The following is an 18,414-nucleotide window of genomic DNA, read 5'->3' as shown; positions in this document are numbered from 1 at the left end:
TTGTAAAGGGCGCAACAGATGACAACAATACGTAACACCTTCTGTGGACTGTATTGCAGGGCTCCACCAGACCGGTCCAGGCTCTGGAACCTCACCTTCAGCATCCCAATGGTCTGCTCCACCAAGTTGCGAGTTGCAGCATGAGCCTCATTATCCTTTCACTCTGCTGCAGTCTGAGGCTGCCGCACGGGTGTCATCAGCCACGGCGTCTGTGGGTAGCCCTTGTCCCCAAGGAGCCATCCCTGCACCTCTGTGGACCCTGGAAGACGTCAGGGGTCTGTGACTGACTGAGAATGTCACAGTCATGGATACTCCCTGGAAACCGTGCACAGACCTGCAGGATGCAATTGCGGTGGTCGCATACCAGTTGCACGTTCACCGAATGGAAGCCCTTGCAGCTAACATAGTTAACTGCTTGCTGTGATGGAAATCTAAGCGCCACGTGAGTACAGTTGGTGGCACCCTGCACCTGTAGGAAACCCGAGATCTGGGCAAATCCAATCGCTTTTGCATCCTGGCTTCTTGGTCTCGAGTGAAATGCACAAAGTTGTGTGCCCTCGTGAAGATGGCATCCATGACCTCGTGGATGCATTTGTGGGTTGAGGTTTGTGATATCCCTCAAAGTTCACCTGTGGAGCCCTGAAAGAAGCCACTGGCATGAAAATTGAGCACCGTGGTCACTCTCACGGCCACGGGCAGTGGATGCCTTCCATGTCCCCGTGGCGCCAAATCCTGCAGTAGCTGGCAGATGTGACCGACCAGTTCCTTAGATATGCACAGTCTCTGGCGACACTGGTTCTCGGTCATCTGCAGGAATGAAAGGCGTCTGTAGACCCTGGGTCTCACTAGGCGCCGACCAGTGACAGCTCGCTGTGGCTCTTCAGCTGCGTGTGCGTGAGCCCCAGCTGCCCCTTCTTCCTGAGGGTGCTGCTCCTCTCTCTGCGCAGCCAGGCGTCTCAGTCGCTCTCTTCTCTGTTGTCTTCACTCTCTGTATGCCACGAGGCCTACTGCTAGTTCACCAGGCTCCATGCTCCTGATGTACTCCTCCTGCAGGATGAAAGAGAGAGATGCGTGGGTTAGCTTGGGTGCACTAAGAACCTCTCTTGGTTAAGTCTGAAGGCCCCTTAATGCATCCCAGAGAGTGCTGGCCATCACTTGGATGGCCAGAGATTAGTGCGCTATACTGCTGCCCAAAACCCCACCATCTCCGTCCTACTCCACCTGACCGATTGGCAGCAGCTTTACCCTCTAGACTGCAGGCTGTGCTCTCAGCTCAGGCACAGATATTCTCCTAACCTGCGCTGCAAGGCTGCGTTGTTAGCTTGAACCATGGGGGAGACTGGTTCAAAACGGGATGATGACTTTGCAGGGGGCTGTGAGCGTCTTCACCATCTTTAGCAAGGAGATTTTACAATGTGCCCAGTTGTCCAACTGTTCTGCAGTCCACTAAAATGCTCATTAGTTTGCAGTCTGTGCCTGAGTGGTGAAAAGCTCTGGAGGACTTGGTGGCATTTCATGCCTCTGCATTGCGTGAATGGGCAGATAAGCTAGAGGTCTGACTCCACACATGTCAATGTGGCTGCGTCTGAGCTGTCTCAGCTGCAGAGGAATGGTCATTTTATAGAAGGTTTTCCTAATGCGTGGCTGCTTCCCTCCCCCACCCCGCATATGCTTGTGCACTGCCATCAATCGCAGGGCAACCCTTGCCCCCCCACACAAGTCACCTCAACCTTGAAGTCCAACAGGCGACCCTCACGAGAGCTGTGCAACGTTACTGTGCACTTACCTCCGAGTTCCACTCAAAGTGCAGCCCGCCAAGTGCACACCTTATATATGCTGTTATGAAACATGTTGGTGTGCAATCACACCGACGTGGGTGGACAATCCAGCGTGGGGGGGTTTGATTCGGTGGACTGGCATTAGAATGATATGCAGATGTGTCACAATGAGGTTCCCGACATCTGACGGCGGGAAATGCTGTCCACCATTGGCGGACTGAGCGGACAATCACAAACCAGTTTCATAACATTGTGAAACGGATTTATGGCCTTCTCACCATACTGTTCGCTCACACCGCCATACACGCTCGACGCCAGCGGGCATGGAAATTTCCACCCTTAGATTGTGAACAGCTGGGGCCCAAGTACTGATCTTGTGGTACCCCAAGTCACAATCTGCAAACCTGAGATTAATCTCGCATTGCAATCTCAGAGTCCATTTTTGGGGACTACTGAATTTAGCACCCAATGAATTTGGCCTTCACAATGTTTAACTGGAGAAAGCTTAGTTCATCCAGGACTTAATGTCAGGAAGACAGAGGTAGTGGAGAGGTAGAGCTGGGGTCATCAGCGTACATGTGGAACCTGATCCCATGTCTTTGGATGATGTCGCCAGGAGGCAGTATACCAATAGAAAAGAACAGGAGGCCAAGGATAGATTCCTGTGGAAACTCCATAAGTAATGGTTTGGAGATGGGAAGGTAAGTCATTGCTGGTGATCTCTGGCTATGATTACAGAGGTGAGTGTTAAATTAAGCAAAGGATGTCCCACTGCACTTGACGACAGAAGAAAGGTATATGAGAAGAATGCCAAAGGTTTCAGAGTGACCAAGGAGGGAAAACATGCACCACAGTTACAGTCACAGTGGATGTCAATTTTGAATTTAGTTAGAACAAAAACAGAATTACCTGGAAAAACTCAGCAGGTCTGGCAGCATCGGCGGAGAAGAAATCAGTTAACGTTTCGAGCCTTCATGGCCCTTCGGCAGAAGTTCTGCCGAAGGGCCATGAAGGCTCGAAACGTTAACTGATTTCTTCTCCGCCGATGCTGCCAGACCTGCTGAGTTTTTCCAGGTAATTCTGTTTTTGTTTTGGATTTCCAGCATCCGCAGTAGCTTTTAGCTTTTTGAATTTAGTTAGGGTCATTTCAATGGTTTGACAGGAGCAGAAGCCTGATTGAAGTGATCAAATGTTTAAATCACAGTCAAAGACAGCAGGAACTAACCTTTAAACACAGCTAAAGTATTGATGCAACCACAGACACCGTAATTGGGCAACCTTGGGATGGGGTCTAAAATATCAGCCAGAAAAGATGAAGCGTGATTTATTTTGTACTATATAACTATCACAAGAGTGGCTGCACCAGGCATCCCTCTTGAACTGTGGAGTATTCTGTGATGCATGCTTCTGTTTGGAACAAAACTTGTTGAATGGCACACATGGAAAAAACTTCATGGGATGTGGGTGTCACTGGCTAGGCCAGCATTTATTGCCCATCCCTAATTGCCCTTTTTCAGAGGGTGTTTTTACAAGTCAACCACATTGCTGTGGGTCTGGAGTCACATGTAGGCCAGATCAGGTAAGGACAGCAGATTTCCTTCCAAATGGGTTTTTAACCACAATGGTTTCATGGTCATCATTAGGCTTTTAATTCCAGATTTTTATTGAATTCAACTTCTACCATCTGCTGTGGCAGGATTCAAACATGGGTTTCCAGAGCATTACCCTGGATCTCTGGTCTAGCGACAATACCACTACGCCATCACCTCCCCTTAAAGCTAATACTATTAAACAGAATATTACATCGTAATAAACTAATTTTGATGTATTTTCAAGTGAAACATTTTTTAAGCAAACTGTATTGGGGAAGCTGTGACAATTAGTGTAAAAAACAAAGTTACTCAAGCAGCCTTAGTATGAAACGTGCTGTATTCTGAACAGTATAAACACCACAAAAGTGGTTGCACCTAATGTCCCTTTAGAATATTATGATTTAGATGCATGCCATTGTATGGAAGAAAACTTGGTAAGTTTCAGGCAGTGTGCAGATCCCCTACCAGAAAACCTTGACATAATGTTTGTGTTCAAATGCATTCAAAATTATCAGCGTTCATTTGACATCAAATGTTCTAATTTCCCCTGCTTCATCTCCTCCCAGTGGCGAACCCCACCCTCCCTCCCCGACGACAATCTCCTCTCATCCTTCCAGTCTGGAGTTTACAATCCAATCCCCACAGTTTAAAGTTTATGCCCCCAACCCTAGTCTCAAGCTTACACACCACACCCACCCAAGTCTCAAGCCTACACCCCACACCCACCCAAGTCTCAAGCCTACACCCCACACCCACCCAAGTCTCAAGCCTACACCCCACACCCACCCAAGTCTCGAGCCTACACCCCACACACCCACCCAAGTCTCGAGCCTACACCCCACACACCCACCCAAGTCTCGAGCCTACACCCCACACCCACCCAAGTCTCGAGCCTACACCCCACACCCACCCAAGTCTCGAGCCTACACCCCACACACCCACCCAAGTCTCGAGCCTACACCCCACCCCCACACCCACACCCACCCAAGTCTCGAGCCTACAACACCCCCTCCAGTCTCAAGCCTGCTCTGCCCCACCCAATCATGAGCCTACACCACCCCCCGAATCTCAAGCCTACACCACCACTCCCAGTTTCGGGGCCTCGCCACCTACCTCTGATGTCTCAGCCTACACGAACTTTGGGCCTCCCGACCCCCGACCCCTGAACTTCAGGCCCTAGCCCCCCCACCGATGGCTTTCTCCATCTCTCCTTTATGACTCTATCCTCCCATCCCCCGCTACTTCCCCAGCCTGAACACTTACCTCTTTCCTGCTACCATTGCTGATTCATGCCAGCTGGAAAGCTACAGCAGAGGGTTTCACCTGCACTTCTGGTTCTCCATGCCCTGAACACTCCAGGGTTGCGGGCGATAGTGGAGGACAGAGAGAGTTGGAGGGTTGGGTGGGGAGAGAGGGGGGAAGGGGGAGGAGAGGGGGAAGAGGAGGGGGTGGAGAGAAAGGAAGGAAAGAGGGGGAGGAGAGGGAAAGAGGGATGAGGGTAAGAAGGATGGGGGCGATGGGGGGAGAAACGTGCTGAAATCTGGGTTGGGGGGGTGCGTTTAGAGAGGGCAGGCGAAAAGCTCTGGGGATGGGGGCATTGCAGGAGTGGGAGAAAACTACAATCCAGGGGTAGTGGGAAGTGGGGAGTGGGGTTCAGGGTTGTGCTGCACCTATTATAGGTTTTGAAGAAAAAAATAAAACTAGCTTGTCAAAACATATCTTAAAACAGACTCCGCTTTTTCTAAAGTTAGTTCAGTCTTTGTATATTTGAAGCTATAGAAATTCAGAAATATGGAGAACAAACTCTGATTGTTTTTGGTGTTAGATGCTTAAGGTAAGTAATTTTGCTAATCACTGGGGTTTGATGGCAATTGATGACAATTATGTCAGTTGATTGTTACTTGTGATGTCAAATGATAGCTAAATGCTTACTTTTGAGCACGATGTCAAATGAGTGCAAATGAATGCTGTTGAACACCAATGATGTCAACTTTCTCTGGTGGGGGTGAAGGAGATTCTGCAGATCCATAATGTGAAATGGGAGGACGAGACTGAGCAGGGCAATGATTTGACTCAGCAGTGAAGTCCTGCAGAGTTAAATAATTTGGGAGATTGTTTCTTGACAATGCAAAGCTAGTTTAAGTTTATTTTTGGGGGATAATTGCCACATGAGTAGCAGAACAGGGACACATCATAATACAGTAAAACAATCAAGTCAGAGGGAGTACAGCTGCATTAAGTTTCAAGGGAGTAAGGCAAGGCTGGATGGTCTCTACTTTAATGCCAGGAGTATTACAGGGAAAACAGATGAGTTAAGGGTGAGGATTGACACGTGGAATTGTGATATAGTAGCCATCACTGAGACGTGGTTGAGGGAAGAGAAGGATTGGCAGCTCAACATTCCAGGATATAGAATCTTCAGGCGAGACAGGGGAGGGAGTAAAAGAGGAGGAGGCGTTGCATTATTAGTTAAGGAGTCAGTTACTGCAGTAAGGAGAAATGATATCTTGGAGGGGGCATCGAATGAAGCTTTGTGTGTTGAGCTTAGGAATAAAAAAAGGGGCAGCCATATTGTTAGGTGTTTATTATGGACCCCAGATAGTCAGCGGGAAATTGAGGAGCAAATATGTGCACAATTTACGGAGGTGTGTAAAAACAATAACAATAGGGTATTTATATTAGGTGATTTCAACTTTCCCAACATTAATTGGAATTAGACATAGTGTTAAGGGCTTGGATGGAGTGGATTTCTTTAAATGTGTACAGGAGAACTTTTTAGATCAATATGTAGAGGGTCCAACAAGGGGCTGCGCAGTGCTGGACCTAATTCTGGGGCATGAAGCCGGACAGGTGGCTGAGGTGGTGGTGGGGGAGCATTTTAGTGATAACGGCCACACCATGGTACAGTTTAAGCTTGTTATGGACAAAGAAATAGACAAGTTGCAAAAATATGTTTTGGATTGGGGGAGAGCGGATTTTAGTAAAATAAGGCAGGATCTGGCCAAGGTAGACTGGGAACAGTTACTTGTGGGGAAATCTACAGAGGAACAGTGGGGGATGTTCAAAAAGGAAATGGGGAGGGTACAGGCTCAACATGTTCCCTCTAGAGTGATAGGAAGGAGTAACAAGCCCAGAGAGCCATGGATGACCAGAGATACTTAGGTTACGGTGAGAAGGAAAAGAGAGGCTTTTAGCAGGTACAAGGGAAGCAAATCAGCAGAGGCATTAGTGGAGTACAGACAGTGCAGGGTGGAGCTTAATAAAACAATTAAGAAAACAAAGAAGGGATATGAGAAAGCTCTGGCTGGTAAAAGTAGGGAAAACCCCAAGATATTTTATGGGTACATCAATGGAAAGAGGATAACCAGGGAAAGAGTAGGGCCCATAAGGGACCAAGGGGGCAATCTATGGGTGGAGCCAGAGGACATCTCTAGAGTGTTGAACGAATACTTCACATCCGTCTTCACCCAAGAGAATGAGGACGAAGGTAAGGAACTTGGGGAGAGAGACTGCGAGGTTCTTGAGCAAATTGATATAGGGAGTGACAAGGTATTGGAGGTGTTGGCAGGCTTAAAAGTGGACAAATCTCCAGGTTTGGATGATTTGTGTCCCAGACTGCTGAGGGAGGCAAGGGAGGAAATCGCAGGGGCTCTGACCCAAATTTTTAATTCCTCTTTGGCCACGGGGGAGGTGCCAGAGGACTGGAGAACAGCTAATGTGGTTCCGCTATTTAAGAAGAGTTGTAGAGATAAGCCAGGGAACTACAGGCCAGTGAGTCTCACGTCAGTGGTAGGGAAACTATTGGAGAAAATTCTGAAGAAGAGAATCTATCTCCACTTGGAGAGGCAAGGTTTGATCAAGGATCGTCAGCATGGCTTTGTCAGAGGGAGGTCATGCCTAACAAATTTGATTGAATTTTTTGAGGAGGTGACCAAGTGTGTAGATGAGGATGGAAACATAGAAACTAGGAGCAGGAGTAGGCCATTCAGCCCTTTGAGCCTGCTCCACCATTCATTATTATCATGGCTGATCATCCTACTCAATAGCCTGCTCCCGCTTTCTCCCCTTTGATCCCTTTCACCCCAAGAGCTATATCTAACTCCTTCTTGAAAGCATACAATGTTTTGGTCTCAACTACTTTCTGTGGTAACGAATTCCATAGGCTCACCATTCTCTGGGTGAAGAAATTTCTCCTCATCTCTGTTCAAAATGGTCTACCCCATATCCTCAGACTGTGACTCCTGGTTCTGGACTCCCCCACCATCGGGAACATCCTTCCTGCATCTAACCTGTCTAGCCCTGTTAGAATTTTATAGGTTTCTATGAGATCCCCCCCTCATCCTTCTGAACTCCAGCGAATATAATCCTAACCGACTCAATCTCTCCTCATATGTCAGTACCGCCATCCCAAAACTGCACACAATATTCCAGGTGTGGTCTCACCAAGGCCTTGTACAATTGCAGCAAGACATCCATGTTTCTGTACTTGAATCCTCTGGCTATGAAGGCCAACATACCATTTGCCTTCTTTACCGCCTGTTGCACCTGTTACCTTCAGCGACTGGTGTACAAGGACACCCAGATCTCGTTGTACATTCCCCTCTCTCAATTTATAGCCATTCAGATAATAATCTGCCTTCCTGTTTTTGCTACCAAAATGGATAACCTCAGCACAGTTGATGTCGTTTATATGGATTTCAGGAAAGCCTTTGACAAGGTCCCACATGGGAGACTTATAAAGAAGGCAAATGGACATGGGATACAGGGTATTTGATAAGGTGGATCCAAAATTGGCTTAGTTGTAGGAGACAGAGGGTGATGACAGAAGGCTGCTTTTGTGACTAGAAGCCTGTGTCCAGTGGCGTACCACAGGGATCTGTGCTGGGTCCCGTATTATTTGTCATTTATATAAATGACATAGATGACTATGTGGGAGGTATGGTTAGTAAGTTTGCGGATGACACAAAGATTGGCCAGGTGGTTAACAGTGAGGTTGAGTGTCTTGGGCTACAGGAAGATGTAGACGGGATGGTCAAATGGGCAGATAAATGACAGATGGAATTTAACCCTGAAAAGTGTGAGGTGAGACACTTTGGAAGGAGTAATTTGACAAGGAAGTATTCAATGAATGGCATGACACTAGGAAGTTCTGAGGAACAAAGGGTCCTTGGCGTGTGTGTCCGTAGATCTCTGAAGGTGGAAGGGCATGTTAGTGGGGTGGTGAAAAAGGCATTTGGGACACTTGCCTTTATCAATCGAGGCATAGATTACAAAAGTAGGGACATCATGTTGGAGTTGTATAGAACCTTGGTGAGGCCACAGCTGGAATACTGTGTGCAGTTCTGGTCACCACATTATAGGAAGGATGTGATTGCACTGGAGGGGGTGCAGAGGAGATTCACCAGGATGTTACCTGGGATGAAACATTTAAGTTATGAAGAGAGGTTGGATAGACTTGGATTGTTTTTGTTGGAACAGAGAAGACTGAGGGGCGACCTGATCGAGGTGTACAAGATTATGAGGGACATGGACAGGGTGGCTAGGGAGCAGCTGTTCCCCTTAGTTGAAGGAGCGTAGAAGAATGAGGGGAGATTTGAAAGAAGTTTACAAAATTGTGAGGGGTATAGACAGAGTAAATGCGAGTAGGCTCTTTCCACTTAGATTAGGAGAGATAAACACGAGAGGACATGGTTTTGGGGTGAAAGGGGAAAGCTTTAGGGGGAACATTAGGGGGAACTTCTTCACTCAGAGAGTGGTGGGAGTGTGGAACGAGCTACCATCTGACATGGTAAATGCGGGCTCACTCTTAAGTTTTAAGAATAAATTAGATAGATACATGGATGGGAGAGGTCTGGAGGGTTATGGACTAGGTGCAGGTCAATGGGACTAGTGGAATAATATTTCGGCACAAACTAGAAGGGCCGAATGGCCTGTTTTCTGTGCTGTAGTGTTCTATGGTTCTATGGAAGGGTCAGTCATAAGGGGTCACAAGTTCAAGGTGAGGGGCAGGAGGTTTAGGGGGGGGATGTGAGGAAAAACATTTTTACCCAGAGGGTGGTGACGGCCTGGAATGCGCTGCCTGGGAGGGTGTTGGAGGCGGGTTGCCTCACATCCTTTAAAAAATACCTGGATGAGCACTTGGCACATCATAACATTCAAGGCTATGGGCCAAGTGCTGGCAAATGGGATTAGGTAAATAGGTCAGGTGTTTCTCATGTGTCGGTGCAGACTCAATGGGCCGAAGGGCCTCTTCTGCACTGTGTGATTCTGTGATGATGTGAAATTAGATCTCAAAGCACATTAAAGAACTAAGGACTGCATTGGAATAATCATGGAAGTTTGTTAGGAACAGCAGTCATTAAGATATTGTCATAATATTTTGTTTAACTGAACATGATACTGTTCTTGTTGATTTTACCTTCAGGTAAGCTAATATCAATAAAAATTTAATGGAAACATGTCATTTCCAATATGTCTCCATGTTTCCATGGGTGGTATTCAGCTTCCAATACCTTGCCTAATTGGCCATTCTTCATTTGGTGTTGGGGCTAATTGTTGTATCCACACTCATTGCCCTAATTGAGATCAGCTCAAATTCACCCTGCTGATTGAATCTAAATATTCCTGCAAAACAACACCAAAAAAGGAATATTTTTACTCATAATTAAATTGATTGGCAATTGAAATAAATTTCCTCACCCTTGTAATTAAAAAGTACACAAAAAACTAGTTTTACACCCCGTGGGATTTTACTCTCCTTTGAAGTCAATGAAGAGTGATGTTGGGCAGAGTATAAATCCCAGTGTTCCACTTGATCCCATGGGTTCCCTCCTGGTGAGTTTGGTTGAAATTAACTCATTGTACCCTATCCTGCAAAAAACTCAGCTACTTCACTCTTCAATCAAGATTGTATTAGAGGTTACATCAAATTTAATTTAAAATGTAAAACTATATTTTAAAATATTGTTCTTCTATTGTTACATTGAGTTAAAACATGACTGAAAATGCAACTCAATTGCAGTCAGTCCCTGCTGAGAACTAATTTGAGTCCAGCCCAGAGCAGAAGATGAAAGTGTGTTCTCCCAGCATGCTGGATGATTGTAAAAGCTGTAAATTAATGTATTTCTTATAGTTGCAATCTTCTAAGTCAGCACAGTCTATATCAATCCTAAGCATTGTACCTAATCTGATAGTGTGAGACCCTAAAGACCCAATTCCAAAAGATTGAAATGCTGTATTGATTAGTACAGCAGGGAGCTGTTCAGAAGTTAGGGTTGAGGCAAATCATTGAAGCAGTGTCAGCGCAGCATTGAACTAATTGGTGCTATTCCTCACCTGGAACCATCATTGCTGGAAACAAGAAGATTTTTTTTGTATTTTCTAGCATTGTGATGTGATTCAACACATTTCAAGCTTAATTTGTAAATGGGAGTTAATGGTGGTATTTGTTAACCCTGGTTGTGTTGATTTATTTTAGAAGTAGGTTTAGAATTTTTTTTCCCTTTAGATGTTTCAGTCGGACTTTGAAGAGTGGAGATATGACTTGATTGAATATTTATGGGGAAATACAAGCTGCAAGTTATAGTGCCTGCCTATAACATTTGTTAATTGAATGTTATTAGTTTTGTGCTGCTTCTGTTGAGTGCTGATATCTATTTGCTCTGCTTTGAAGGATTGAAAGACATGCTGCAGATTATTGCAAGCCAATGGCAGGAACTACAGAGACAAATCAAACGACAGCACAACTGGATTCTTCGAGCCCTGGACATAATCAAAGCTGAGATTTTGGCAACTGATCTGACTGCAGATGGTTTGGAAGATTCTAGGAGCCCCAAAGTAAGTCAGTTATAGTTTGACAATTGCATAAAACATTTTCAGGAACACCTCAATTATACAACAATTTATTACTATTTGGCCTCCAGGTAGGAGAAAAGGTGTTTCTGAAATCGAAGCAATGTTACAAGGCTATTTCCTTGTGTGTATATATACAAACACATGCATGATCAATGTCAGTAGACACACATGTACGTTAAATGTAAGTTAAAATGAGTATAAAATTAGGAATTTATGCTCATTTTATACTCAAAACAAATTTTCTACTCTTAATGCATCACACTTTTCTTTGTTATTTCACCTATAGGTTTACCATATATTTTCTCCTTGGTGCTCAAAAACAATTAGCTGGCAGCATAAGCAAGAAACTATCGATATTCTATGGAGATTTCCATATTTCCAGCATGTGTTACTATAACATGCTGGAAATGTATATGTATAAACTATAAGGCCATATGGTTAACAACAACAAGCTAATTTTCAGGGGTGAGATGAACTATCCCAGTTTTCCTTCCAAAGGGTGCTTTTTTATTACCACAAAGCACCCTCGCAAGTCACCATGAGAGTGAGCTAGGTCTTTTCACTGTAGCTATGTATAGACTTTGGGGAGATTTGATTGAGACCTTTAAAATAATGAAGAGATTAGACTGTGAAATGTGCCTGTAAAAAAATTCAATATTGGAAGAGAATTTGGCATTTACTTCACAGAATGCCATTTCCAACACCAGTTATTCATATGGCATCTGTCAGTGAGATTGGCATATTTTCTTTGCTTGAGTTCACTCATGATAAACAGATGAATCTTGTGTCTCTGAGGACTCAGACATCATTTGTAGAAAAGGATACTTTTATTCTTTTCTTTTGGGCATTTGAAGGTCTGACCAAAAACTGAAGGTCAGTTTTTGTAATGCAATAACCAGATCTTCCTGATATTATTTATTACACTGTTGTTAAAATTAGTCGTGGCAGCTGAAGCCAGTGGAACTATTATAGTACAATTAACAGGGCCTCTCTAATTGAAATTATTTTCTGTTCTGAAGTGTTTCACTGATTTCTTGGTCATCTCTTCTCCTATGAACTGCTCTTTGAAATTTCAGCCTTTTGTATTTATCAGAAAAACACTTAAGACTTTTTTTCCAAGATGCAAATCTCCCCATTTCTACAGTGCATATTATTAATTTGGATTTCACTGCTGTTGATGATCCACATTTGGTTATGTTGTTGATAATACTGTTCACATCAAACTTCAGCTTGTGTTCCTTTTACTTCCAGAACCTATATTACTGTTATTTATTATCTGAGACACCTGCTATTTAATCATTATTGCACATAATATTGTCCTTGTTCCTTCAGAACTATACATGTATTCCCTAGTGTAAGATCAGAACATAAAATTATTTTAGATGACTACCAGTTAGTTAATTTTGCAGCTGAAGAGCTAATAATAGATGTTTATTTCTTTCCATTTTGTTCTAACTGATTTCCCCTTAAAACATTACGTTCATGTTGTATTTTATTTTTCTGGTTTAAAAGATTATCTATATAGCATTTCCCAGTGTTTTCTGTTTTTCTCTAAAACTTCATTATCAATCCTCAGACCTTCTCAATTTTGGCATATTAGCATCTGCCTTAGCATCTGTTCGGTCTCTGCCTTACCTCATCCATGGTTCTACTTTCTTCTCTGTTCCTTAAATTTATTTTTGAGTATACTTTCTTTTTCTTGGGTTCTCCCTCCTATCCTCTTCCATCTGTTTTAATTATATGATGGCTGCTTCTATTTACAGCATGTGTTGCATGCTGCTCTTTCTCTTTCCTGCCAGTGCTATATATCTGCTCTCGTTTCTCGGTTCAACTGCAAACAGTAATCATATGTTAAAAGGCCAGCATATTCAGACAGTGCTTGTCAGTTATCACTTTCACTGAGTGCTATTCAGGTTTATCTCCCTAACTTTTAGTCATCTCTCTCTTTTGTTGCATTCAGTAAAATTTAATACATCTAAAATTATGCATTATTTGAAGGCTTCAAGTGACAAAGTGTATTTTTTTAAATGCTGTCACAAAATGACTGATGTAATTAATATTTCACTACGGTTGATTTCTCAAAATTGAAATGCAAAGTTGACTCCTTACCACAAGACTTGCAAATGATTGATACATAGAATGATTTTATACATTTAAAGTACAAATACAACATTATATTTAAGTTTGATATCAATATTCTGTCAGCACTAATCTATGAAACCTCTTTGGCTTTGAAACCATGCTTTGGAGGTGTAGCACACAAATCAAGTATATTTGCATAAAATCCTTGATCACTTTTGTAACAGAGATACTAACCTATTCAAAGTAATTGAGTTACCAGGCTATTAAAATAGCTGACAAAGCATTTCAGCACAAACATGTTAAGTGTTTCTAAGTGTGTTAAGTGTGATTTCAAGGCCTATATAAATGCAAAATTGGTTTATTTATAATTGCTTTTTGAGAGATTTAGGAGAGAAAGTGAGGCATGATGTTCCCCCCAAGCTATTGAGATTGTATTAATCATTGTAACCATTTCCTACTACATCTTGCATAGATTTTTCCTTCTACTCTCAGTAGTCTAAAAGCAGAGGAATATGGACATGATGGGCAGAATTTTAACTGCCGAGGAGAGGTGAGCTCAAATCCTCAATGATATTGGGAACTCAATATGGTCCACCCACTTTCTGGTTTGACCTGGGCTGGTTTGCAGATGAGCAGCTGTTGGGAAAGTCATTAAAATAAGCAAACTGGTAATTAGCTTTGAATTTAACCCTGCATTCTGGCTTTAACAACCAGTGCACAGTTTTCTTGAGCTCTCTGCATCACACTAGGGTCAGTGAAGCAAGTGCAAGGTGAGGAGTGCTTCTTCAGTGAAAATGACAAGTTGGAAAGCCTTAAACAGTGAAACAGTGCCTGTCTAGGTGTGAGAATGCTGCTCACAGCACTTCTGCTGAGAATATGATCTGACTGTTTGACAGATGATCTCCAAGTTCTTGGAAGTCACTTGACCTGTCTTGTACTCCACTTACCTTCAGTTGCACTTACCTGCCATCAACCTTCACTGCTGCAAGGGAGAAGCTTATGCAACTCTACCTTATGCCTCTGATGAGACACAAGAGGAGTAGCACTGGCAACAACACCAGCTGCAGCTGTTTCTCCTCAGTCACATGCTGCTCCACAGGACAGAGGGGCAGGCACAGATCCAAGGAGACGAGAGCCACCAACACTGGCTCTACAGTAGAGGATAAGCTCTTTTGACATGGCTGAGTGCCAGTGCCACAGAAGGCTCAGTCTTTCATGGTAGCTCCATGCTGACCTCTGCAATTTCCTGGATCACAATCTCTTCCCCAATGGACCAGGATTGTCAATAGCTGTCAAGGTGGCTATTATTGTTCTCTACCCTCTTGTTCTCTGCCTCTCCCTGGAGTTCTTAACTCTCTTGTCCTGCAACGAAAAAATCCAAAGAGTTGTGGGTGTGAGAAATGGATTGTATAGAGGGGTGATAAGGACAACATTTGTGCAGGATGACTGCGAGGATGGATGCACAATGGCATAAAGATGAGTGCGAGATGTGAATGTGGGGAGGTGCCTGGAAAATGAGCCAAGCTGCAAAGTGTGTTGGTCTGAGCAGTGTTGTGGCATGCTGAAACAGTGCTACTACTGCCTGGACCACTCTGGTCAAGCCCTGCAGTACTCAACAGAACATATATCAAAATTTGTGGTGGTCTTCTGCATGCCGCATAACTTTGCCATCATGAGAGGAAGCCTTTCCCACCAGCTACACAGCAAACAGCTCAGGGGCAGGAGGAGGAGGATGTAGTGGAAGAGGAAGGCAGGAGGAAATCTAGACAGGCCCTTTCTGATTGTACTGCCCTATGTGCGATACCAGTAACCAAAACCCCAATTTGCCATTCATCAATAGTCCCACAACTTGGACAGGTTTTTGCAAAGTTGGGAAGAGTCCGTGAGCCTTCAAAAGTGGCGGGTCAGACTCAGATGTGGAAGTCCCACCCCATTTCTGACAGATCCAATTTTTACTGGCAAGGGGAAGTGGGATTCACACAAGTAGAAAGCCCAAATTCAGTAGGGCCATTTGAACTCCGTGTTGAATTCAAACAGATCCCATTTTGGCTGTTGCAAGGGCCTTAACCCATAGCGTGGCATCATGAATTTATGGAGTAAATGTCAAGGCTCCTAAGAGCAGATAAGGTCTGTTTAATTGTCATGATCTTAAGGATTTTTAAATCCCCTACTCTTTAGACTGTAAAAAGAAAACGGGTTGCAGGTGTCAGTGAGAGTTATAAAATACATGGCATTGTGCTTTAAGTGACAGGCCAGGTGGAGTAGCATCTGTTCTAGCAGCTTCTATAATTTTTGCTCACATTTCCTAAGGTCTCTTTATGAACACTTGGCTGAGTTCCAAAAGTATCTCAGCGGGGGTTTTGAGTTCACAGTTTGATCATTTAAAGATGCTATTAAAGCATTAGCTGTCTTTGATGTGGGGTCTGAATAGAAATGTGTTTGTTTTTATGAGATTAAGCATTTGAGATTTAAAAGCTTTGACTAGGCTTTCATGAATAGGAGTTTTTTTTTAACGATTGACACTGTGTGGTGAGAGCTGTATCAGATTTTATGAACTTATTTTATAACATCCATGCGGCTCCTCAAGTCTGTCCTTGTAGATTCTGAGTGAGTTGGTAGCAGTCATGGGGCGGTGGGGGGAGGCATGAGTTGGCATGGGGGTATAAGGGGCCTTGTGAATTGGGTGAGGGAGTGAGGGGTAAGGGCTAGAAGGCCTAGAAGACGAATAATTGGGTCTCCCAACCAGACCACCTCTGCTCTCGGCTGCCTCCCTGGCCTCTGATGCTCTCTTTCTGGGGTCAGCACCCTGACTCCATCCTGCACTCGCCTCTTAATGAAAATCGAGGGTGCATTTTATAGAGGCAGGTCTGACGAGTTGGGAAATCTTTACATTGTGGCCAAGCAGATGCCCTGATGGTCAGTGACAGAAGGAAATTTCCTAACTTGAGCTACCCGTTTTGGTAGCCAAAATCCAGCCCTTTATCTTCCCTCTCTCACTCATCATCACAGCATCGCTTGGCCATAATATAAAAATAAAAGCCACCACAAAATAAACATTCCAAACCAAACTTATAAATGAGCTCCTTCCATATTGCATTAAAAAAGTCAACTAATCATCCTAGTGCATTTTCTTGATGTCTGTCTTCCGTGTACCTTAGCCTAACCTAGTGCTCCTACCTGATGCGACCCCAGTGGCTGCATCATGGGTGGTGGAAAGCTGATGACTTTCAGTTCAGTTGACTAAAGATGGCCTTGGAGAATGACTTTAAGCAGCTCTGGACTTAGAAGTCCTGGCCTTAGACTTTGTCATCTTTGTATGGGTGGCAGAAGTTTAAGTTGGTTGGCTGACAGATAACAGCAACAGCATTGATGGACTGACCGAGTTGGGAGGATGAATGCTGTCTTCCTGAGAGAGGGTAGTAAGTTTGTGCTTCATGGAACCACTGCCACTCCCGGGATGGTGCCTCAGCAATCCTAGTAACCTGTTGGATTGCGGATTGCTGGACTACTGTGGCAGCCTGCAAGGCCCATTGCATACTGTAGTCCACAGCCTTGATGGCAGCAGTCTGAGCTTATACTGCAGTAAGATGACCTTGCATGATAGCAGTCTGAGTTTTGGCTGTAGGACTCAGACATTGGGTAACTGCTGCTTTTGCTGAAATGGAAGCTGTGACGCTGGCCATCAGATGCTGAATCATGGTTGGCTGCACACGTGTTTTTATGGCATTGGCCACCATTTCCACGCTGGAGAGGATGGGCTCCAAGCTCTGTCCAAAAGCCTGTGCCAAGTTGTTGCTGGACTCTTCTGTGCTCTTTGACATTGAACGCAAGCTTTCTAGCAGGCCTCCTAATGCACTAAACATTTTGTTGCGCATACCCATTAAACTTCTTCTGTAGGCTGCACCATCTAAGTCCTCTGTCGGGGAATCTGTGTGCGTGACCTTGTCTTCTGGCAAGCTGGCTCCTGCGCCCTTCTAGCCCTGCTTTGTCTGCAAGCCACTATGCCCGGTGTCTCAGCACATGCTGATCCCACTCCATGCTATCTTCTGAATGACATGCAATATGGGTAGTTGAGCTGGTGGCTTTTAGAACTCAAGCCAGGCAGTGCTAATAAAATGCAGGAGCCTTGTCTTTATAAATTTACAAACTTTTATTGGCAGAGACACGTTGCATGTTGTGCATCTTCCAACCATAGATCCCTCTTTCAATCTGCTCCTATAAATATGAACACAAATGAGTATGGGATTTACTCCCATACTCAACCATGAGAAATACTATGAGTCTCAAATTAATAGCCACTACTTGTTCTTTCATTCATTTTATGGGATGTGGGCATCACTGGCTAGGCCAGCATTTATTGCCCATCCCTAATTGTCCTTGAGAAGGTGGTGGTGAACTGCCGCCTTGAACTGTTGCAGTCCATGCCGCAGTCCTTGAATACAATTAATAACTAATTAATATACAAATAACAGATTCCCTGCTCTATCTTTAAATAAACTAAAAATGAGACTTTATATATTCAGCCCAAAAATAAAAAAAATGAATAAAGACTCCAATACAATGTGCAAAACATTGCATTGTGAGGTAATCCTTCTCCAGAACCCCTAATAATTTCTTAGCGCACACACACTACTTTTTGTAAAGCAATTCTACGGTTGATAGCTTCAATCTACTCATTTAATTTTAGAGATTCCTTTCCAGCAATTTTTTTTCAAACCGACGAGGTTAATTCTTAATCTTATCTCACACACATTATTTGTAGACTGTACCTTATCCTACAATGAACAATTGTCTGCATAACCTTCAATGGACATATCATCTTCAGTATGCCAGTTGTACAAAATATCACTTAAAATATTTGGCAAATAGAATCCCGTATCCACATGCTTCCACTTTAGCAGCCAGAATACTTTTAACAACCTTTTTTAATTTTCTTAGCTTCCCAAGCCAAAAGACAACATTTCCCACACTCAACCATAAGAAATACTATGAAAGAATACCTATCAGGAAGGCTAGCATGTGAAACATTCCTAAAGATAAGTAGCTTCATGTTCTTTGGGTCACCTAAAGATGAGAACCTCAGTATATATCTTCCCAGATTCTTAATA

General features: G+C 43.8%; 1 protein-coding gene across 5 annotated transcripts in view; it reads left to right on the top strand.

Annotated features, from left to right (window-relative positions):
* The window catches only part of akap6 (A kinase (PRKA) anchor protein 6), a 467,239-nt gene that overhangs the window by 162,802 nt on the left and 286,023 nt on the right, over positions 1-18,414 (top strand). For all 5 annotated transcript variants that reach the window (XM_078562838.1, XM_078562835.1, XM_078562834.1 and 2 more), the window contains exon 6: positions 11,043-11,206. In XM_078562838.1, coding sequence (XP_078418964.1) covers positions 11,043-11,206 — 164 coding nt within the window. The remainder of the gene's footprint in view (positions 1-11,042; positions 11,207-18,414) is intronic.

The sequence above is a fragment of the Cetorhinus maximus genome, chromosome 18 (assembly GCF_964194155.1).
Source record: "Cetorhinus maximus chromosome 18, sCetMax3.hap1.1, whole genome shotgun sequence".
In the NCBI taxonomy this organism is placed as follows: Eukaryota; Metazoa; Chordata; class Chondrichthyes; order Lamniformes; family Cetorhinidae; genus Cetorhinus; species Cetorhinus maximus.
This window is presented reverse-complemented; position numbering and strand designations above follow the sequence as displayed.